This window comes from Bos taurus, chromosome 18, assembly GCF_002263795.3.
Source record: "Bos taurus isolate L1 Dominette 01449 registration number 42190680 breed Hereford chromosome 18, ARS-UCD2.0, whole genome shotgun sequence".
NCBI lineage: Eukaryota > Metazoa > Chordata > Mammalia > Artiodactyla > Bovidae > Bos > Bos taurus.
In genome coordinates this window covers 49378101-49401660 of record NC_037345.1, presented here as the reverse complement: position 1 = coordinate 49401660, position 23560 = coordinate 49378101, and the positions used below count along the sequence as shown (strand labels likewise).

Here is a 23560-nt window from a genome sequence, read left to right as displayed (position 1 = left end):
GAGCGTGCCTCACTCACTTCCTTTAGCTTTTTGCTCAAAAGTCACTGGATGCATTCCTTGAACACCCTGTAAGAAATTTCACCCCTCTTCCCAACACCAGTCTCCAAAGCACTTATTTCTCCAAAGCACTATGGCCTTCTACCATTCAGCATGTTTTTACTAACTTGTTTGGTGTCTGTTTCCCTCATAGGAATATGAGCTCCAGAATTCGTATGTCTTGTTCCCTGCTGCATTCCCAGTGCCTAGAACAGAGTGCCTGGTACATGCAGGCACACAACAAATGCTTTTCCAATGTATGAATGGAGTCCAGATTTGGCCCTTATTCTTGGGGATGGAAATGGATCAGGGAAGGCTTTTGAGTGTAGAGGGAATTTTAGGCAGTTAACTGGGAATAGAGAAGAGAAGCAGAGGGCACAGCTCCTGCGAAAATTTGAGGATGAGCCCTCATTACTGAGATTTCCTGGTGGCTCAGACGGTAAATAATCTGCCTGCAATGCGGGAGACCAGGGTTCCATCCCTGGTTCGTAAAGATCCTCTGGAGAAGGGAACAGCAACTCACTCCAGTATTCTTGCATGGAGAATCTCACAGAGGAGCCTGGCGGGCTGCAGTCAATGGGGTCGCAGAGTCGGACACGACTTAGGGACTATATTTTCGCCTCGTAATTACTGGGGTACTCGCACCTGTGAAAGAGAAGCGGGAAGCGTGTTTAGTGTAACGACCTCTGCACAGGTCACGGTACCGCCTAGGGCGCTCGAGGGGGCGGTGCCCTGAGAAGCTCAAAAATTCCCGCCCACAGTGAGCGCGCTGGGGTCGGGGCGGGGCTGCGGCTCCGAGGGGCGGGGCTGCGTGGTCGCGTCACCCACTGTACGTCGCCGCGCGCCTGCGCTCCTTCCCACGTGCGTCAGCTTCAGTCGCGTGGAGCCCGGGAAGCCACCGATTCCTGAGCCCAGCAGCTCTGCGCTCGCTATGAAACCAGGTGCAGCCCGGGGTTGGGGTCTGGGTCAGGGCTGGGACTCGGCGGGGAGTGGAGTGCCAGGCGGGAACAGAGGGGCGGGGTCTTGGCCTGGCGGGCAGGGTTTCTGAGCCCCGAATCCGGTCTCTTTGTGAGGAAGGGTCCTGTTCCGGCCTCTCGTGGGAATGAGAGGGCTTGGTTCCGCCCTAGGAGCGAACCTGAGCCTAGGGTTCGGGTTCCTGGTCTAGAGGTTTGTGACTGACTCGTCAGAGGTCACCGTCGTGAGTCGAGGGTCTTGGGCTTAAAATTGGGGATGTCCTGAACTGGAATTCGTTTCATTGAGGCCGTCAGTAGGGGTCTTGGATATTGGGCCGCGGGCGGCAGTCGAGGGTACTACCCAGAATCTAGATCCAGACATCAGGGGTCTTGGATCTCTGGGCGTGGGATTTGTAGATTTGACCTCATCGCGAGACGGAGAGTCCCTTATCTTGGGCTGGATCCTCTTAAGACCCCGTATCCTGCCCTGTCGCTGCCGTAGCTACAGTACCCTTGACTTCACACCCAGCTTCTCGGAGAGAGCCGCATAGATGAGTATTCTGGCCTGATAGTCTGTGGCCCACTTTCCCGCTCTCTACTCTCCCGAGGGGGGCGGATCCCTAAGCATGGAGTGAGATCCGGAGCCTAGTGATCCTCACCTGCGGTGAGAAGTGAGGTGAAACTTCACACACCGAGTATAGGATTGTGGGGTGGGGGAGGGAGGTAATCACAAGGCGTGAGTGGTTTTATTCATTCCGGTTTTACTGGAGATTCTGATGAACCCTCCGCACCTCCCTCCTAGTGGAATGAGGAGAGTCCCTGCTTTGACAGCAGAAGGGCCTCCCAGTTCAAAGTTTCACTCCTAACTAAGCTTAACTCACTGTGTGACCTTGGGCAAGTCGCTTTACCTCTCTGAGCCTCAGTTATCTCATCAATAAAATGGCGCCCAGTTCAAATTTAGTGAGAGCATGTTAAGAAAAAACAGCTCATGGTGGTAATCCTTTTGCAATATATGTGTATGAGCTGGACAGGTTGTACACCTTAAACTTTCACATATAGTTACATTTTGTCTATTATACCTCGCATAGCACAGTGCTTGACGTATAATAGTGTTGGTTCTAATTATTATCTTTACCATTCTCATCAAGGGGAACAAAATTAGGGTCCTTTTCCCCAGATGTCTCAGCTCTTATAAATCAGGCTGATTTCCTCCTCCTCCCCGCAACTTGCTCCCCTGGAGTTGGGGAAAACTTCCATCATGACAGAGAGGGTCTGTTTCTTAGTACAGGTTTTCTTTTTTCTCCCTCCTTCCCCTTTGGCCCGTGGAGAAATGGGGTCATCTGGTCAGGGGTAGTGGAGTTTGTGACTCCACGCCCCCTCCCAGGTTCCCTTTCTCTTCAGTGTTTGGGGATCTTCTGGTGAAGTGTCAGGTGGTGCCACCTGAGACCCTGGCAAGCCCACAGGCATCCTGTGGTCTGATTGTCCCAGGAATGGAGGCTACATCTTTTTCCCAACCCTGCCCTCACTGTGTTAGGATAAGAAGTTGTAGAAGTTGTCAGGAGTCAGCTGTTTAGCAAGGATTTTTATTTATTTATTTTAGGCTGTGCTGGGTCTCCGCAGGAGATTCAAGAGACGGGTTTGATCCCTGGGTCGGGAAGATTCCCTGGAGTAGGAAATGGCAACCCACTCCAGTATTCTTGGTGAGAAAATTCCATGGACAGAGGAGCCTGGCAGGCTACAGTCCATGAGGTCACAAAGAATTGGACATGATGGAGCACGGGTCTTCACTGTTGTTCGGACTTTCTCTAAGCACTGGTTTAGTTGCCCCTCAGCATGTGGGATCTCCCCAGACCAGTGATCGACCTCATGTCCTCTGCATTGGTCAGTGGATTCTTAACCACTGGACCACCAGGGAAGTCCTTTAGCAAGGATTTTAGTCTGGTTGAGAGAGGAAGTCTTTGGGAGATTTCAAGCAAGGATATGACGTCAGTCAGACTTGACTGAGACATTTAAACGGATCCTTCTTGCTCTTGAGAAGGAAATGGCAACCCACTCCAGTATTCTTGCCTGGAGGATACTGTGCACAGAGAAGCCTGGTGGGCTGCCTTCTATGGGGTCGCACAGAGCCACACACGACTGAAGCGACTTAGCATGCATGCATTGGAGAAGGAAATGGCAACCCACTCCAGTATTCTTGCCTGGAGAATCCCAGGGACAGAGGAGCCTGGTGGGCTGCTGTGTATGGGGTCACACATAGTCGAACACAACCGAAGCGACTTAGCAGCAGCTTCTTGCTCTGTGTGAAAGGTTTTAGAGGAACAAGAGTGAAGGCAGACAGAGCAGTAAGAAGTGGTTGCTGTCATCTACTTGGAGATGATGTGGCTTGGACCAGGGTGGCAGCAGTCGGCCTGGTTGACAAATTGTCACCCTTTCGGATATGTTTTGGAGATAGAGCTGATAGTTTGCATGTGGGCATGAGAGGGGTCAAGGACAATTCAGGGTTTTGGTGTGTGTAACTGGAAGGGTGGGGTGCCAGTTTGGAGATGGGGAAGGCTGTGGCAGAAGAGAAGTTTTAAACTGGGGGTCTGTTTAAAAACCAAAACTTTTTTTTTTTTTTAATATGTGAATGTGTGTTTTTCTGAGGAGTGGGTACAGCCCATTTTTCTAAGAGCTCCAGGAACTGAAATAGGATCATGCATACTGTGCCCCATACCATGCCCACACGTTCTGGGTCTCTGTTTTGGCAGGACTGGGTTGAGGGTCTCTTAGGCATAGTGGTTTCTCCCCTAAGTAGGAAGGAGGAGAGACTTGCTCCCCTGAGTTTGAATAATATATTCAAACTGTGTGTAAGGCAGCATATTAAGCGCTTTTTGTGTGTTGTCGTTTAATCTTTACAATTCTATGATGTGGGCACTGTGTTATTTTCCAGATCTCCTTCTTACAGGTGAACTTTTCAAGACACCCATGAACCTTGCCTACTCTCTAGGGTCGTGAATGGAGTGGCCATCTCCCTGTGTTCAGTCCACGAGCTGTCTCAGGGGAGGGACCGGGGCTCTGGTCACTGTCCGATCACCTGCTTCCTGAGTGGATAGAGAGGGCGCTTTCTTCCTGAGGCAGAACCCAGGACTTTTAAGAGTCATCAGTAAACAGCTCATTTAATTTTCATGGAGCCCATAGTCCCGCAGGATGCAGTGATGACCTAAACAACCATCCCTGTCCGTTTGGAGTTGATTCCAGTGGGGGGAGTGGGGAAGAGGCAGTGATAATTGTTAAAATGCCATGTATGATAATTGGCAGGAAGAAAAAGAAAGTGGAATAAAGGCCAGGTAGCCAGAGAAGGCTGGTCTGAGGAAGGAACGTTTGGTCAGAGACTTGCGTGCAGTGGAGGGGGCCTCCACTTGCGTGCAGTGTCCTCAGGACCCAGGCAGAGGGGACAGAAGATGTCAAGGGTGTAGAAGCTGGAAGTGGTGTTGTTCTTGGGGAGGAAGAACACAGGACCTAGCCTAGAGTGAGGTCAGGAAAGTCAGCAAAGCCAGTGTGGTGATTCTCAGTCTGGGCCACACATTAGAGTCACCCGAGGAACTTTAAAGTCCCAGGCCTGGGCCCCCACCCCAGACAGTTACTCAGAATTGCTTGCATGGGGCAAGCCCACTGACTTAGGACTTTGGAAGCCCAAGAAAGGAACTGATTCCATTTAGAATGTGATGGAAAACCTTTAGAATGTGATGCCCAAACCTGAAGGAGTTTGGGCAGGGGAATGGTGAGAGCCGATTGGCTTTTCTGAAAAGGTCAGTCACCAGCTGCCGTGTGGGCAGGAGACTGCAGAGGGGGCAGGAGACCAGAGGCCGGCAGCTCCCGGGTAGGAGTTTGAAACCAGCTCATTCCTAACACTTACATTAGGACTAGCTCTTCAGAGTTCTACGTTTTCATTTTTAATGCTTTTAAGATGATCGAAGCCTTCATGGGGACTTCCCTGGTAGTCCAGTGGTTAAGACTCAGAGCTTCCAAGGCAGGGGGCTCGGGTTCGATCCCTGGTCCGGGAACTGAGATCCCACATGGTGCATGGTGTGGCCAAAAGAAAATAAATTAAAATTTTTTAAAAAAGAGGAATAAACCCTTCATAGGGTGGGAATATAACACGCCTTTGCAAAAACTTTAGCAGGTTTAATATTGAATAGTTTACATCAAGGGAGGTCATTTGAAACCACGGATTTTCACACAAATGATTGGTAACTCCATTTTTCTGAAAGTACAGCAGAGCTTTAGAAGCCGTCGCAGAGGTCAGATACTGAATCTGTGAGCACCAGGAGAAATCTCTCTGCTTCAGACATTGCTCTGGGCAGTGTTTGCTGACTCCCGAAGTGATGAAAATCAAGTCTCTCTGAATTTTTTTTTCCCCTAAACTTTCCATCATGTTGACAAGTAAGTAAACTGCTTATAAGCTGTTGCCCATCCATAAAGGACAATTTTTGGTTTTTGCTTCCCCCTCACCGTTCCCACCCCCACCACCAAGGTGGGGGAGACTTGTGTGTGTTTAGAAGCAGGGGGAACAGTTAGGGGGAAAGATGGATGCCGAATGCGCCCCCCGCCAACCGATTTGGGGCTAGCACTTCTCTGCCACACACAAGGTCCTGAGTGGGAGAGCGTGAAGAAGTTTCAGGGCCTGCGGGACCCTCCTGTCACAGCACGTGGCCACACACGGCATGCACTCTTTTTCAGACTAATCAATATTGGAAACAGAACAGATCCTGTGAATTGACTCCCCAGCCGAGGAAAGCAGAATATTAACAGTGCTCTGCCTCCACCCGTTTTCCTTCTCATCCTCATCCTATAATTTCACCCTCCCCAGGCCTAATAGTCAGCTTCACATTTACCACATCCTTTTGTCTCTGTAAGGGGAAAGGAGTGCATGGGTTATCATCTAGGTCTACACACCTAGTCCTGTTCAGTCTTGGTTGTGGCTGGACTTTTTAAAAAGGATGTTGTGTCTGACATGGGTTTCTAGGGCTTGCTTTTTCACTTACCGGGATTCTGAGATTTTTCTATCTGTCCCATGTTGCTGTTAACCTTTTTGCTTTGATGGCTGTGAACGGTCGAGTCTCATTCATCCCTTCTGCTGATGGACGTTCGGGTCAGTCCTGTTGGTTCTGCCGTGGACACGTGTGGACACCTCTCCCAGTGTGCGTGTGCACACGTTTCTCTCCTGAGCAGAGTCCCTCGCTGTAGAAGTAACTTCTCAAGCTCCATGGCCCTGTTGACGATTCCTATTTCTGTTTCCATCACAGGGTTCAGCCCCCGCGGGGGTGGCTTCGGTGGCCGCGGTGGCTTTGGTGACCGTGGAGGTCGCGGTGGTGGCCGCGGAGGCTTCGGCGGGGGCCGAGGAGGCTTCGGCGGAGGCCGAGGTCGCGGTGGAGGAGGAGGAGGCTTCAGGGGCCGTGGACGAGGAGGGGGAGGAAGAGGTGATGGACCGGGCTCTCCCGGGGCTGGGGGCTGGGGCGGGGAGGGAAGCACGGTGGGGTTTAGCTCTCACCATGTCTCGGCCTTGTAGGTGGCGGGTTCCAGTCTGGTGGCAACCGGGGTCGTGGTCGGGGAGGAAAGAAAGGAAACCCGTCGGGGAAGAATGTGATGGTAGAGCCCCATCGACATGAGGGTGAGTGAGGAGGGCGGGGAGCCCACCGGGGTTAGGAGGGGGCGGTGCCCTGATGGGGTGTTGACCCTGCTCTGACCCCTTCCCCCAGGCGTCTTCATTTGTCGAGGAAAGGAAGATGCACTGGTCACCAAGAACCTGGTCCCTGGGGAATCCGTTTACGGAGAGAAGAGAGTCTCGATTTCGGTGAGACCCCATGCCTGACTAAGCCGCCAGGGCCACCAGCAGTCTGGTCTCCCTGCCCCACACTGTTCATCCTACACGAGACAGCCAGGGGATCATCTTAAGCTACAAGTCAGATCACACACTCCTCTCCCCAGACACTCCTCTCCCCTCTCCCCCTCCTCCGTGACTTTGCACTGGCTTCAGGTTCAAGTCCTGGGTCCTCACTGTGACTGGGGGGCCCTGCACATGCTATCTCCCTCTCTCCCTAACCACGTGTCTTCTAGCCACTCCCACAGCCTCCCCGTTCCCCTTGCCTGGAACACTCTCCTCCTCCCCGCTCCAGGCAGGGCCAGTCCCTTATCAGGCATCTCTGGTCAGCTGTCACCTTGTCTCCCTCACAAGGCCCCCTTGCCCCACCCTGTCTAGCAGAAGCAGCCCTCACGACCTCTCTGCAGGCTTCCTGCTGCCCGGAACTCACTTCCTTATTGACCTGAGTGAGCCCTCAGCTTCCGGCAGTTCCTTCTCCCGGGCTCTCCTGGCCACCGCCTTCTCATCCTCACCTGCCCTCGCCCTGCTCCCCAGACTTCACACGCCGCTTCCTGGCTTGACCCTTCTCCTGAGCACCTGTCACTGGCTCCTGTGCCGTGTGTGTCCATTCAGCGTGTCCTCGCTCCTGGAGGGCAAGGCCTGTGTCCCCTTTGGTGTGTTTGCCCAGTGCCTGAGCTTAGGGGCCGGCACAGGCAGCGCTCGTAGAACGAACACAGAGGTCTTGCCTTGCTCTTGTCTGGGATGATCTTGTCCCCGCCACTGCCCCTTCTCCCTGAGTCAGGAACCCCCATGAGAGTGCAGGCCCTGCCTGTCGTGGTCATTGTGGTCACAGATGTATATACTCATTTGTTTCTCGTACAATGACTGGGGGCCCAGGCCCTTTTGAGGGCCCTAGAGTTAAGAGCCGTGGGGTCTTGCAGAAGAGCCTGGTACTGACTTCTGTCCCCATCTCTCCGGTACAGGAGGGAGATGACAAAATTGAGTACCGTGCCTGGAACCCTTTCCGTTCCAAGCTGGCAGCGGCGATCCTGGGCGGGGTGGACCAGATCCACATCAAGCCGGGGGCCAAGGTCCTCTACCTCGGGGCTGCCTCGGGCACCACCGTCTCCCACGTCTCTGATATCGTCGGCCCAGTGAGTAGACAGGGACAGGAAGAGGTGGGAGGGAGGGAAAGGTCCCCTCCTCTGCCAGCCTGGACTCAGAGGCCCTGGCTGCTTCCCTGCACCAAGGGCCTGGGAGCCAGGCCCTTCCTGGTCACAGTGCCTGTGTGTGAAAGCAGTGGCTTGAACCACATGGTCACTGGAGCTCCATTCAGCCTCACACCTGAGTTCTTGGCCTGGAGCGAATGGGCTTGGGTGTCGGGGTAACCAATGTTGCGGTGGCCAGAGCTGAGAGTACATTTGATTTGATTGCTACCTCTCTGGGACTTTCCTTGCAGTCCAGTGGTTAAGACTGCAGGCTTCCACCGTAGAGGGTGCGGGTTCCATCCCTGGTTATGAAACTAAGATCCTACATGCCATGTGGTACAGCCAAAAAAAAGATAGCCCTCAAATCTGGGCTTCTGGTTTCCCTAAACAGGAGATTGTCAGTTTGGGGGCCTATGCTTCTGTGCGGCTGGATGGCCTCCCTGTTGAGAGGGCACCCAGACATCTCAATGATCCCTTACTCGGCTATGAGGCTAGAGGGTATGTAATTTAATGGTTAAAAACCCCAGACTCTGGTGCAGGTTCTTAACAGTGAAGTGGCTTTCAGCAGGTACTTACTCTCTCTGAGCTTCAGTGTACCCCTTTGGAAAATGGGTGATTGTGATGATAAATGAATTAAATCCTGTAACGTGCCTAGAGCAGTGTCTGGCCCAGTGCAGGTATTCTTAGCTGTTGTGTCATCTCTGTGCCCTAGCTTCCTCATTTTAAGCCTGAACTGGGGGCCTGGGCTCTCAGATCAGACAAAGTAGGATGGAATAACCCTCGGACCTAGTTTTTTCATCTGTAAAATGATAACAAGGGCTTCCCAGGTGCCTCTAGTGGTAAAGAACTCACCTGCCAATGCAGGAGATGCAAGAGACATGGGTTCAGTCCCTGGGTTGGAAAGATCCTCCAGAAGGGCATGGCAACCCACTCCATTATTCTTGCCTGGAGAATCCCATGGACAGAGGAGCCTGGAAGGCTACAGTCAGTGGGGTCACAAAGAGTCAGACAGGACTGAAGCAGCTTGGCATGCACACACACATCATGATAACCGGTCATTAAATGGTAATGTTTTGATTTGGGGATTTGAAGAGCTGCTTGTGGCTTCAAGAAAATTAGAGATACCAAGGGAACATTTTATGCAAAGATGGGCTCGATAAAGGACAGAAATGGTATGGACCTAATAGAAGCAGAAGATACTAAGAAGAGGTGGCAAGAATACACAGAAGAACTGTACAAAAAAGATCTTCATGACCCAGATAATCACGACGGTGTGATCACTCACCTAGAGCCAGATATCCTGGAATGTGAAGTCAAGAGGGCCTTAGGAAGCATCACTAGGAACAAAGCTAGTGGAGGTGATGGAATTCCAGTTGAGCTATTCCAAATCCTGAAAGATGATGCTGTGAAAGTGCTGCACTCAATATGCCAGCAAATTTGGAAAACTCAGCAGTGGCCACAGGACTGGAAAAGGTCAGTTTTCATTCCAATCCCAAAGGCAATGCCAAAGAATGCTCAAACTACCTCACAATTGCACTCATCTCACACGCTAGTAAAGTAATGCTCAAAATTCTCCGAGCCAGGCATCAGCAATACGTGAACAGTGAACTTCCTGATGTTCAAGCTGGTTTTAGAAGAGGCAGAGGAACCAGAGATCAAATTGCCAACATCTGTGGATCATCGACAAAGCAAGAGAGTTCCAGAAAAACATCTACTTCTGCTTTATTGATTATGCCAAAGCCTTTGACTATGTGGATCACAATAAACTGGAAAATTCTGAAGAGATGGGAATACCAAACCACTTGACCTGCCTCTTGAGAAATCTGTATGCAGGTCAGGAAGCAACAGTTAGAACTGGCCATGGAACAACAGACTGGTTCCAAATAGGAAAAGGAGTACATCAAGGCTGTATATTGTCACCCTGCTTATTTAACTACGCTGGGCTGGAAGAAGCACAAGCTGGAATCAAGATTGCAGGGAGAAATATCAGTAACTTCAGATATGCAGATGACACCACCCTTATGGCAGAAAGTGAAGAGGAACTAAAAAGCCTCTTGATGAAAGTGAAAGAGGAGAGTGAAAAAGTTGGCTTAAAGCTCCATATTCAGAAAACTAAGATCATGGCATCTGGTCCCATCACTTCATGGGAAATAGATGGGGAAACAGTGTCAGACTTTATTTTTTGGGGCTCCAAAATCACTGCAGATGGTGACTGCAGCCATGAAATTAAAAGACGCTTACCCCTTGGAAGGGAAGTTATGACCAACCTAGATAGCATATTAAAAAGCAGAGATATTACTTTGCCAACAAAGTCTGTCTAGTCAAGACTATGGTTTTTTCAGTGGTCATGTATGGATGTGAGAGTTGGACTGTGAAGAAAGCTGAGTGCCGAAGAATTGATGCTTTTGAACTGTGGTGTTGGAGAGGACTCTTGAGAGTCCCTTGCCTGCAAGGAGATCCAACCAGTCCATCCTAAAGGAGATCAGTCCTGGGTTTTCATTGGAAGGACTGATGCTGAGGCTGAAACTCCCAATGCTTTGGCCACCTCACGCGAAGAGTCGACTCATTGGAAAAGACCCTGATGCTAGGAGGGATTGGGGGCAGGAGGAGAAGGGGATGACAGAGGATGAGATGGCTGGATGGCATCACCAACTTGATGCACATGAGTTTGGGTGAACTCCGGGAGTTGGTGGTGGACAACAGGGAGGCCTGGCGTGCTGCGATTCATGGGGTCACAAAGAGTCGGACACAACTGAGCGACTGAGCTGAACGCAGTATATGGGCCAGAGTAGGTACTCCATACAGGAGAACTAGTTATCATTGTTATTTTTGTTTGACTTTGATGTCTTCTAGGACGGTCTGGTCTATGCAGTTGAGTTCTCCCACCGTTCTGGCCGTGACCTCATTAACTTGGCCAAGAAGCGGACCAACATTATTCCTGTCATTGAAGACGCTCGGCACCCACACAAATACCGCATGCTCATCGGTGAGGGGTCTAGGGTTGGCTTGGGAGAGGGCAAGGTGTGAGACAGGCCACCCCAGGTGTCCTGGAGGAGGCCCCCGGAGTCCTGATTCGGATGGAACTGGAGTGGATGAACAGGTTGAGTCTGCAAAAATGTAAATAGTCTGGGGAGCCAGGTGAGGTGGAGGTGGCGGTCCCGCTTCAGGGACCCAAATATCTGGGTCCTTGGGCCAACCTCTTTCCCTCCAATCTCCTGACATTCCCACTTCCCGCTGAGTACTTCCTGCCTGCCTGCCTCCAAAACCCAGTACCTTTTATGCTACCCCTGACTTAGGCATAAAAACCTCCTTCAGAGGTCCTCATCAGCATCCTCTGGTGACATCATAACCCGGAAAGCACACCTAGAGGGACCCATTGTGAATATTAATAACTTTGTTTTTTTTTTAAAAAAAGTTCAGAAACATAGTATAAAAATTGAGCATCTATAAAGCACCCCCAGAGGTAACTGATCTGAACAATTTGATGTTGGCTTTTCCTGATTTTAAAAAAAAGTCATTGCACCATCTTTTCATTTTTTTAAGTTTTTCTTCCTGTGAGTTTTTTTCCCTGTGCATTCATACCCTACCTCTGTCCTGCAACTTTTCTTCATTTCACAATCCTGCAGACGCGATTGCCTGTAAGTGCTCACCTTTTCTTGCCTTTTTGATGACGTGTCTGTCTCCCCCCCAGACCCGGGAGCGTCTCGAGGGCAGGGTCCGGGTCTGACTCGTCTCTGTGCCCCCCACGGCCGGCCCGGGGCTGGCCACAGAGTAGGTGGCAATATGGTCTACAAGAGGAATGAATGATTGGTGTAACTGGGCTTTGGACCCACCTTGGGGGCACTGTGGAGGGTGGGGGATCATTGCCGGGGGAGGTGATTCTGGAGGCAGGGAAGACTGCCAGGAACCTGCTGGTGTTGGGGCTCAGGCCCCATGGGAGGAGCTGGGAAGATTACGTGGATCCGGCTTTTAACTGCTACTTTTTTCTCCCTAGCAATGGTGGATGTGATCTTTGCTGACGTGGCCCAGCCAGACCAGACCCGGATTGTAGCCCTGAATGCCCACACCTTCCTGCGTAATGGAGGACACTTTGTGATTTCCATTAAGGTGTGGAGCTTGGAGGAGTCTATGGGGTGGCGGTATCTTCTTGGAATATCCTGATTCAGTGTATTCCCAGCTCCCTATAAGCCACCCAACCAAATAGAACATAATGAAAAATGTCTACAAAACTAAAAACCATAGAATTTAAAGAGGCTAGACTATAGTGGTTGAGTGAGTATCTGAGTTTGGATTCCTGCTTGCTGTGTCTTTGAGCAAGTTACCTAACCTATATACCTGTTTCTTGTAAAATAGCGACATTAGTCCTGTCTCTTTTAGTGTTGATGTAAGGACTACACTTCTCAGTATATGTGGAATGTTTAGAACAGAACCTGGTATAAAATAAACAACAGATAAATGCTAGGTGCATTTTTAAGAAGTCTTTTGAAATTCAGAGGCTTCTCCAGTACTTCAGCCAGATTCCCCATTCTCTTTTGCTGCGTTTGTTTTTGGTATTCTCAGCTGCATAATTCCTAAAGAAAAGGAATTAGGAGGCGAAAAAATGCGTAAAATTTAAACACTAGGTTTTAGATAAATAGGGTTCTGTTGAAGGATTTTTGTTCCAAATCCAAACCAAATAGAAAACTTGTCTCACAAAGTCTTTTCGTACATTTCCAAAGTCTAGTCTCCAATAAAAACAAATTCTGCTGGTTTAAAGAAGCACAAAAGGTGGGGGGGGTGGTATCCCAAAGCTTGCCTCAGACTTCAAATCCTCTCTTTTGCAGGCTAATTGCATTGACTCCACAGCTTCCGCAGAGGCTGTCTTTGCCTCTGAAGTGAAAAAGATGCAGCAAGAGAACATGAAGCCCCAGGAGCAGCTGACCCTAGAGCCGTACGAAAGAGACCATGCTGTGGTCGTGGGTGTGTACAGGTGAGCACGAAGCCCCATCAGTACTTGTGTTACGAGTGCCCCAAAGTGGTGACGGGCTCTTCTAAGTCCACTTTCTTCTCTCAGGCCACCTCCCAAAGTGAAGAACTGAAGCCCAGCGCCACTGGATCGCCAGAGAGTCTGTAGCTACTGTTACACGTTTGTTTTTGTATTAAAAGACTCATCAGTCGCTCCGTTTGCCGCTGATTGCTTGACGACGTCTATTCACAGGGCGCTTGCAGTGCGCTGGGTCCACCGGCGTGGTGGTGGGGGCGAGTGCTCCCACGCGGTCGCACTGCGCACGCTCCTCTCTTAGCTGCCTCCTGCGCAGCCGTAACTTGGACTTTCGGCGCTTGGGCGGGGTCGGTAGCTCACTGCGCATGGATCCCTGTAAGGTCCTCGGAGCGCAGCCGCGGAGCGCTGCCGTGGGTCACGTGAGGGGAAACAGCTTGGGGGGTGGGGGCGGAGTCCCGGACGGGGGGGCCGGTTTGTTGTGGTCGCCATTTTGCTGGTTGCATTACTGGGTAATCGGGGCCCTGGCTCGCTGCGCTCGCCGGATATCTTCAGCCTGTGGGCAGGACTGAGCTCGGGCTTCCCGAGCAGCTTGAGTTCCCTTGCCCGCGCCCTCAGGTAAGGACGCAGCTCCCGGGGGGCAGCACGCGCTCTCGGGGAGGGAGGATAGTCTGGGACCCGCCCTGCCTGCGTCGCCGCGAGATTTAGCACGAGGCCGAAGGAGGAGAGAAGGGGGGCGGCGGGCAGGTGCAGGCTTTGCCTGGCTATTCATAGTCGGATTCCTGGAAGGGGCCGAGCCGGAGGGAGCAGTCTTAGGAGGGGGTAGCGGGGCCTCGCTCCCGCCCTTTGTTTGGGCTCGGCTCCGCCGGCCGCATCGTCGTCGCCTAGCAACCGCTGTCCTGCGCTGTGATTGGTTGATCTCTTGGCAGCAACGACCAATGGCACGGTTGTTGCCATGGTAGGTGTGGACTGCCAAGTTCGGTCCGGCTCCGCCCGCCTGGGCTCCTCAGGCCGGGGCTGGCCTCCAGGGTGGGGGGCGGGACGCCGGGGTCCCCTGGGGCGGGTGGCTGCGCTGGGCGGGGCCGGCGGGGCGAGGGTTAACCCGCCCCTCCCCCGTCCACCTGCTTTCCCCTTCCCCCGCGTGCCCCGGGCTGACCCTAGTTTCCTTCTCTCCCCGCCCCTGGCGGTGGCGGCTGCTGCCTGCTGTTGTCACCCACCGGGCCGCCTGTCCCGCTTGCCCTCCCCGCCGCGGGGCTTGCCGGGCCGGCAGGGCCGGGACAGGCGGCTGTCTCCTCACCACAGCCACCACCGCCATGCTGGCCGCTCGCCCACCCAACTGGGGGCCCCACCGCGCTCCAGCCCCCCGTGGGCGCGCCAGCCCTGACCCGGGTATGGGGTGGAGGCTGGGAGAGAGGGTCCTGTTGTGGGAGGGCCCCGGGGCAGAGATTGTTTTGTGGGGAAGCTCCAAGAGAGAGGAGGGATCGTGGAGTGGCAGGGCTTGGCATGGGAGAAAGGACTGACAGGGGAGAAGGCCCGTGGGGAGAGGAGTTTGGTGTAGAAGATACTCTGGAAGGGGAGAACTCTGTGATATTTGGCGAATTTGGCTCTGGGGGACTTCTAGGAATGGGCACAGCTGTGGATTGACTGTAGTGTGAAGGAGTAACTGGAGAAAAGGGCCCTGACAGGAATATTGGTTGGGAGGGTGGGGGTAGGATCCATGGTAGGGGAGAGAAGGACGATCCACTCTAAAGCGCGGATAGAAACGCCTCCCCCTTGCTTCCCAAAGGAGTGGCCCTAGTGGGGGAGGGGGGAGCAGCTTGGAGTAATGTGGAGAAGGGCCCTGGTGTAGCATGCGGAAACTGGATATGGTTTGGGAAATTACTGGAGGGTGGTCCCTGATGTGGGAGGCAATGTTAGGGAAGAGGTCTTGGCACCACATGGGGAGGGTCCCCTGAGAAGGGTGTACCCTGGTGGGTGAGAATGCCTTGGGGTTAGGACTCTGTTATAAAGGGGTCCTCAGATAACCTTGGTGTGGTTGGGAGCTCTCTGAGGACCCTGATGTGGTTTTAGGGGCCTGCAGAGGAGTCTGCTGTGATTTAGAGGGGGCCGGAAGACTCCCTTGTGGTTTGGGAGGGAGCCTAGAGTTCTCTGGATTGGGGGACCTACTGGGAAGTGTAGACCTTGAAGTGGAGGGACCGTCATGTGGTAAGACAAGGCCCTGACGTTCAGAGAAGACTCCAGGAGGGGCCCTGAGGAGAGCCATAAGTGGAAATGGGGAGGAGAGCGTGAACCCAACTCCCTGTGCTGTCTGTGGTTTCTCTCTTCTCTTCCTCCCCCCAATTATTCATGTCTTTCTGTCCTTTCCTGTCACCGCCCACATTCCTGCCTGGCTCCCAATTGTTCCCTTTCCCGTGTTCTCTGCGTGCCGCCTGCTTCATGTATCTGGTCATCATTTGCCGGGGACTCTGCTGTGCCCCCACCGCCACTTCTCTCTGTCCGCTCTTCACTGCCACCTGTTGACCCCTTGCACTCTTTCCTCCTTGCTCTGGGCCCCGCCTTCTCTCTGCTGCCCACCTCTTTCCTGCTTGGCACTGGCCAACACATCCCCTTGTTCCATGTCCCCCCTCTTCCCCCCACCCCGCCCCCTCTCAGGTCTCAGCGGCGGTGGCAGCCGAGGTGCAGGATGCGAGAAGGCGCCCCCCGGCCGGGCTCCCGCTCCAGGCCTCGCTCCCCTGCGGCCCTCTGAGCCCACCATGGCTGTCCCACCGGGCCATGGTCCCTTCTCTGGCTTCCCGGGGCCCCAGGAGCACACGCAGGTACGCGTTCCGCTGGCTCCTCACCTGCCTGGGGAAGGGGGAGGCTGGGATAGAAGGGTCTTGGGGCCAAAAAAGATGATGTGGTTGCCCAGGACAGTCTGCCGGGCGTGAAGGGTGCCTTGGGAGTGGAAGATAGAGAGGAGTCGCTGGAGGAGTCGGGATTTGGAGAGCCTGGGCTCCCGTCCAGGCACAGTGGTTATTTCCTTAGGTTCCACATGTTTCACTTCCCTGTTCTGTCAAATGGGACCCGATGCCTACCTCACAGCGTTGTGAGGATTGAACAAATTCATGAAATGCAGTTGGAAATGCTGAGAACAGTGCCGGGCACATAGTAAACACTCAATAAATACTCATTAAGAAAAAAAAAATCCAAAGTGAAAGATCTGGAGGAGTTCAAAGGGAAGAAGCTTGAGCCTGAAGGATTTTGGAGCCAGCCGGGCCTGGGAGTGCAGGGTTAAGAGCTTCAAGGGTAGACTGAAGACGCTGAGCTGTAGAGCTTGAAAGAGGATGGAGTATGAGGATCCACGATCCTCAGGGTGAAGAAACTGGGCAGAGAGGCACAGAGAAGGGGTGCAGGGTGGGGAGGCCCCAAAGGGTGAGGACAAGGCAAGATAGGGAGCCCCTCTGGGAGGCAGTCCCGGGATGGATGGTCTCCACTGAAGGATGGGGAGGATCAGAGCCCAGGTTTCCAACCTCTCCAACTGAGGTTTAGAAAAGAATCAAGGTGTGTGATGAAAGGTCAGGGGTAAATCATTCACTTCGTGATTCACTCAGCAAATTGCTCATAAACACCCACTCTGTGTGAGGCCCTGCTCCAGGCTCAGGAGAGGAAGTGAGAATAAGTCAAGTCTCTGTCCTTTGGGAGTTTCAATTCTAGTGGGGTTGTCAGTGACCAGATAAATAACCCGTGTGGTAATGGTGAGCCAACAGCCCACAGAGTTCGCCCCCTCGAGGTAGGGGTGGAGGCCTCCCTCAGTGCCCACCGACCGGTCACCCTGCCTGTCCCCAGGTGCTGCCGGAAGTACGGCTCCTGCCGCGGAGGCTGCCCCTGGCCTTCCGAGACGCAACCTCGGCCCCGCTGCGTAAGCTCTCCGTGGACCTCATCAAGACCTACAAGCACATCAATGAGGTGGGCAGAGGAGTGGGGATACAGGCTGGGCGCAGAGGGGTCCTGACAACCTGTCACTCACCGCTCCCCGTCTCCTGGCCGGCTGGGCAGGTGTACTATGCGAAGAAGAAGCGGCGGGCCCAGCAGGCGCCACCTCAGGACTCGAGCACCAAGAAGGAGAAAAAGGTCCTGAACCACGGTTACGACGATGACAACCATGACTACATCGTGCGCAGCGGCGAGCGCTGGCTGGAGCGCTATGAGATTGACTCACTCATTGGCAAAGGCTCCTTTGGCCAGGTGCGGGATGCCCCTCACCCGACCTTGATCCAGGGGTTGGGAGGTACGGGCACCCCCTGGTATTGACCCCCACCCACAGCCAGTGGGCTCAGTGGCTTCGAGCTCCACGCGGGGCCACTTGTCCCAGCGCAGTCTATTGGTTACCTGTGCCTCAGTTTCCTTTTCTATAAAATAGTGCAAACAACAGGACTCCCCACATAAGGCTGTGTCCCGTGTTTACCCTAGCGTCTGGCTGTGGGTGAGCACTCCCGTTTTGAATGAGTAGTATTACTGGTGGTGGTATCGGTGGGTGTCCTTGCTGGAGAGAGGGGTGGTCCCTGGCTGTTCCCTGTGCCCCCATTCCCTCACATTGTGACGGCCTGTGATCACAGGTGGTGAAGGCCTATGACCATCAGACCCAGGAGCTGGTGGCCATTAAGATCATCAAGAACAAGAAAGCCTTCCTGAACCAGGCCCAGATTGAGCTGCGGCTGCTGGAGCTGATGAACCAGCACGACACAGAGATGAAGTACTACATAGGTGAGGCCTGGGGCAGGGCTGCTCGGGTGGGCCCCCCCTTACGGGCAGGGGCTGAGGTCTTCAGAGCAGGCTTGCCACTTTCACCGTATCCTGTTCACATGAGAATGCTGGTCAGTTGATTGAGTGCTCACTAAGGGGTCAGGCTCTACTGGAAGAACTTGACACACATTAACTTGGTGAACCCTCATCACAGATTACCCACAGTTTGGAGATGGAAAAACAGAGGCAGTTAGGTGCCATCACTTGCAGCAGGTCACCGCGTTTGTACTCGGCAGAGCTGTCATTTGACCAGGCAGTGACCTCCAGAGCCTTTACTGTGTGTGCATATTTGTCCTCTTTCCTGTACTGATTCCTCTTAGAAAAATCAAGTAGATTGAAGGAGTCTGTGTTTCTTTTAAAGAGAAGATACACATCCTTACGGTAAATGGAAAGCGAGTACCCTTTGTCACAAAAATAGAACTGAGACTAAAAACAGTGTTATAAAATGAAATGAAGTGTAGGACGGTGTTAAAAACCCATCAGCAGCAAATAGAAACTTCCTCTTTGGTTTAATCACAAAGTCTGACAGAGATTAGAAAAGAGATTAACTTCCTGTAAATGAAATTGTGGACATATGAAAACGTTCCAATTAGTAGGCAGTAGAGAATCACATGGACAGAGGAGCCTGGTGGGCTACAATCCACAGGGTCGCAAAGAGTGGGACACGACCGAAGCGACTTAGCACGCATGCACCCAGCACGCAGAGCAAACTCCAGTTTAGTCTGTGCTCGAGAAGCAGCCTCTCTGTGACTGTGGGCCGCAGCCCTCGCAGAGCCTCAGTTTCTTGCTCGGCCCGTTTCCGCCCTCTTCCCGGCAGTGCACCTGAAGCGGCACTTCATGTTCCGGAACCACCTGTGCCTGGTGTTCGAGCTGCTCTCCTACAACCTGTACGACCTCTTGCGCAACACGCACTTCCGCGGCGTCTCGCTCAACCTGACGCGGAAGCTGGCGCAGCAGCTCTGCACGGCGCTGCTCTTCCTGGCCACGCCCGAGCTCAGCATCATTCACTGCGACCTCAAGCCCGAGAACATCCTGCTCTGCAACCCCAAGCGCAGCGCCATCAAGATCGTGGACTTCGGCAGCTCCTGCCAGCTCGGCCAGCGGGTGCGGCCCAGCCCCGGGGGCGGGGCTCGGTGTGGGTGTGGCCCGGCTGTGGGCGGGGCCGACTGGCGGCCTGGGTCCTCGGGGCGAGGCTAGGCGGGGATAGCCTTGTCACGTGCAGCCTGATACCTGAGCTACGGTGCTTGGGATGGGGCCAAGAGAGGGAGAGGGCCACCGGGTGTACTGCCCGAAGGAGAGGGGAGAGCGGAGCCTGAGGGGACAGGGCCAGTTTTGCCAGATTGAGGAGGGGGTGGGCAGAGGGATAGTTGGGTGGCTGTGAGCCTGAAAGGCTGTGGCGCTCTGCAAAGTTTTGTTTACCCTGTGCTCTTAAAGCTGGGGATGGAAGGGGCGAGGCTTTTCAACTTTGCAGCTAAGATGATGCTGGTAGTGGCTTGAAAAGGATCTGGTTTGGGAGGGTGGGAAGGGCCTAGGTTTGCCGGCTGCCAGCCCCTGGTGACTTAGAGGGGCTCAGGACCAGACTAGGCCGGCAGAGAGCCCTGAAGCCGATAAGTACGATAGTGGTGGTGATTCCAGCAAGCTGGTGCTGATAACATGAGGGTTTGGCACCCCCGTCCCAAGTGTTGGGGGCAGGAGGCTTGCCCTCGGTCGGCCCTCCTAGCTTTGGGGCTGTTCTCGTAACAGAGGCTGGGACCTCTGATGGTTGCCTTCTCCCGTTCTCCAGATCTACCAGTACATCCAGAGCCGTTTCTACCGTTCGCCCGAGGTGCTCCTGGGCACTCCCTACGACCTGGCCATTGACATGTGGTCCCTTGGCTGCATCCTGGTGGAGATGCACACTGGAGAGCCCCTCTTCAGTGGCTCCAATGAGGTGTGCTCCCGAGGAGGGGGTGTGCTCCCGAGGAGGGGGTGGAGGCCCGGCCGGCCCAGTGACCCTGACGGCCCGCCTGCTCTCAGGTGGACCAGATGAACCGGATCGTGGAGGTGCTGGGCATCCCACCAGCCCCCATGCTGGACCAGGCGCCCAAGGCTCGAAAGTACTTTGAGCGGCTGCCTGGGGGCGGCTGGACCCTACGAAGGACAAAGGAACTCAGGAAGGTGCGGCCCCCGCCCCACGCCGCTCCTCCTACCCCGGCGGCCCTTCACTCTCTCACACTTGGGGCTCCCTCCTCCGTCTCCCTGCTTCCTCTCCCTGTGTCTTTCCCTGTCTGTCCTTTCCTTCCTCCCCCGCCCACCCCCTCTCTCCTACTACCCACCGCACAGCTCTTCTTAGCTTCTCTTTTTCCACTTTCTCTCTTGTGCCTCTGTTTCCCCGTGTGTGTCTCCCTGCCCCTCCTGCCCACTGACGGCCACTCTCTTGCCCCCCCTCCCACCTCCCCCTGCCAGGATTACCAGGGCCCCGGGACACGGCGGCTGCAGGAGGTGCTGGGCGTGCAGACGGGCGGGCCCGGGGGCCGGCGGGCGGGGGAGCCGGGCCACAGCCCCGCCGACTACCTCCGCTTCCAGGACCTGGTGCTGCGCATGCTGGAGTATGAGCCCGCCGCCCGCATCAGCCCGCTGGGGGCGCTGCAGCACGGCTTCTTCCGCCGCACGGCTGATGAGGCCACCAACACGGGCCCGGCGGGCAGCAGTGCCTCCACCTCGCCCGCACCCCTCGACACCTGCCCCTCCTCCAGCACCGCCAGCTCCATCTCCAGCTCCGGTGGGTGCTCAGTGCCGGATGAGGGTCGGGTAGCTCTGATTGGGGGGTGTGGGGCGGGGGGATGGGGGTGGGGTGGGGAATAGCTTTGTCACCTGGGCCTTGGCCTAGAGCTTTGAAACTACGAGATCCTGAACTCAACAGTGGGTGGAGCAGGGGAGCGCAGACGATCCCTGAGCGTCTCTCTGAGCTTGGGCTCAGATCTCTAAAACTTGTTTTGACTCTCTGACACCCAACTGAACCCTGACCCCTAATCTCACTTGTGTCTGATCCTTTGAATGGGCCTGGGCCATGAACCAGACTCAGCCACCTGAAGACCACCCCCCCTCCCTTTCCTTGCTAAGCCTCTCTCCTTCCTTGGCACTTCCAGGAGGCTCCAGTGGCTCCTCCAGTGACAACAGGACCTACCGCTATAGCAACCGATATTGTGGGGGCCCTGGGCCCCCCATCACTGACTGTGAGATGAACAGCCCCCAGGTAATGGGGTCTTGGGACTTAGGAGGAGGGTGGTGGGCAGTCTGGGGCTTCAGAACCCAGGTCTCCATCACCCACCGTTGCTTTGCTCCTTTAGGTCCCGCCCTCCCAGCCGCTGCGCCCCTGGGCCGGGGGGGATGTGCCCCACAAGACACATCAGGCCCCTGCCTCTGCCTCATCACTGCCAGGGGCTGGAGCCCAGTTACCCGCCCAACCCCGATGCCTTGGTCGTCCCCCATCACCAACCTCACCACCACCCCCGGAGCTGATGGATGTGAGCCTGGTGGGCGGGCCCCCAGACTGCTCCCCACCTCACCCAGCGCCTGCCCCCCAGCACCCAGCTGCCTCAGCCCTCCGGACTCGGATGACAGGGGGTCGTCCACCCCTCCCACCCCCCGATGACCCTGCCACCCTGGGGCCTCGCTTGGGCCTCCGTGGTGTATCCCAGAGCACGGCAGCCAGCTCATGACCCTGCCCCCTCCCTGGGGCCCCTCCTGAAGCCATACCCCCCCATCCGGGGGCCCTGGGCTCCCATCCTCATCTCTCCCCTTGACTGGAATTGCTGCTACCCAGCGGGGGCGGGTGAGGCCTGCACTGATTGGGGCCTGGGGCAGGGGTTCAAGGAGAGGGGTTGAGGCTCACCTCCCCACTAAGGACTGGACCCTTGGCCCCCTCTCTCCCCTTGTTTTCTATTTATTGTACCAAAGACAGTGGTGGTCCAGTGGGGTGGGGGAGACCCCCCTCACCCCAGGGCCCTAGGAGGGGTGGGGGCAGGTAGGGGGAGATGGCCTTGCTCCTCCTTGCTGTACCCCCCAGTAAAGAGCTTTCTCACATGCCCGCCTGAGCGTTTGCAGGCCCTTGGCTCCCCTCACCCCGCCCTCAGAGGCATGGGGAACGGTGTTGGGGGAAGGGGTGCTGGCAGAGCTTTGTGGTTGGGGTGAGGCCCCGGTCCCTGGGGGAGTTATGGCACAGACATGGGCCTGTAGGAGGCGTGGGGCTGTGGAATCCTAGACAGCGATCCTGGATATGCTCCTAGCCCACACTGGCCTTTTCTCGGATAAACTGAGACCTTGAAAGGTAAAGGGCCAGCTGTCTATGGAGAACATCAGGTTCTGTCCTGAGAAGCCAGGCTTTGTGCAGAGTCTGCACAGGCGTGGCTCATTCTGCCCGGCGTTCAGTAGGTGCTGAGTGCATGTAGCAGGCCTTATTGGTGCCATCTGGGGGATGGCAGGCAGCAATGCGAACAGAATTTACATACCCACCCCCCACCCCCCACCCCACTCACACATGCACACGTCTTGTGTCACTCTTTGGAATCAGTGCTGAGCAAAATGTTTTAGATTCTCAGGCAAAAGGAAATTACCGGGGTTCCAGGTAAGTGGGCCTGTTTCCATGGTAATTTGGAAACTTCTGTCCCCCAACCGGCCAATCAAGAGCCGCCAGGTTCAAAGGATACTGGTGCGCGGCGCTTTCTGGGAAATGGCGTTCTTGGCACTCCTTTTTCACTGTTTTCGTTGCGGAACTACAGAGCCCAGAATTCTTTTCGCTCACGCGCTTAGGGGCTTCCCAGGCAGCCAATCGGCAGTCAGAGACATCCAGGGCCCGGATGCTGGAGGCGGGCTGTAGAGGAGAGGAAGGTAGTGATTGGGTGGTTTAGGCCAGACTCTCCGGAGCGTTGAGTTCTCCAGTCTGGCGGCAGGTGGGTTGCACGCTGTGCTGGGAGAGCATGCAAGTTAGGCGTTCGTGATCACGAGGTAAGCGGGGAGGCCCGAAGTGGCCCCACAATATGGGTCATTGCTAGCTGCTTTGTTGGGTCCGGCTCGCGGGAAGCCCCAGTCGGTAGGAGAGACGGACAAGAGCCCCGTTATGGATCTGCATGTATTCGCTAACGGAAGCCGCTTGGAACGCGGAGAGAACCAGCCCGGCACCGGTAGGGAAACCTTCCTGGGGAAGGAGGTGCTGTCTGAACTGAGACCTGAAGACGGAGGAATGTTTGGGGGTGGCGGTGCTGCGGCGGAATGGCTTGCGCGAAGGCGATGATGAGAAACAGGTGTGTGTGAATGAGTCGCAGGTGATTCGTGTTAGTGGAAATCTTATTGAAAAGGGCTGTGTAAATTAGGTCGTGGAGGATTTTGTTGGCTCTTGAGGGAGCTTGGACTTTGTCCTGAGGGCAGTGGGGAACCTCGGGGTAATTTCCAGAAGGGAAGAGACCCAATTTGCTGCCAGCTGCCAGAAGAGATTGACGGGAGAGACTAGGGTCTGGGAGCCCAGGATGGCAGCCGTGGTGTCCTAGGCAGGAGATGCCAGGGTTGTACCATGGCAGGGCCCTTGGATGGGAAGGGAGGATGAATGTGGGTGGAGGAGACTTCCAGAAGGCTGAGTTCACAGGCTGTGTGGGAGAGGGATCTCTCTAGCACTGTGGAACAGATTTTGGCATATCAAAAATGCTTAATAGTATTTTTTGAATGAATTGCCGTAGGAAGGAGATACTACTATGATCTTCCTTTTGTAAATGAGGTTACCGATGGTAGA

The 23560-nt window shown here is 54.7% G+C and overlaps 2 protein-coding genes across 5 annotated transcripts; both read left to right on the top strand.

Moving 5' to 3' along the window:
• Positions 1-872: 872 nt before the first annotated feature.
• FBL (fibrillarin) lies at positions 873-13192 on the top strand. Its single transcript, NM_001205400.2, has 9 exons — positions 873-977; positions 6275-6448; positions 6538-6639; positions 6728-6822; positions 7812-7982; positions 10890-11022; positions 12031-12143; positions 12860-13005; positions 13090-13192. The coding sequence occupies exons 1-9, from the start codon at positions 968-970 to the stop codon at positions 13112-13114; spliced, it is 969 nt and encodes a 322-aa protein (NP_001192329.1). The 5' UTR covers positions 873-967; the 3' UTR covers positions 13115-13192.
• Positions 13193-13501: 309 nt separating this feature from the next.
• On the top strand, positions 13502-21861 carry DYRK1B (dual specificity tyrosine phosphorylation regulated kinase 1B). Of its 4 annotated transcripts, XM_005218922.5 has the most exons (12): positions 14251-14403; positions 15667-15830; positions 16840-16959; positions 17050-17238; positions 17610-17757; positions 18614-18900; positions 19580-19726; positions 19813-19953; positions 20242-20277; positions 20362-20557; positions 20925-21031; positions 21126-21861. In XM_005218922.5, exons 1-12 carry the CDS (start codon positions 14328-14330, stop codon positions 21495-21497), a joined length of 1983 nt encoding a protein of 660 aa, XP_005218979.2. In that variant the 5' UTR covers positions 14251-14327; the 3' UTR covers positions 21498-21861.
• Positions 21862-23560: the final 1699 nt, after the last annotated feature.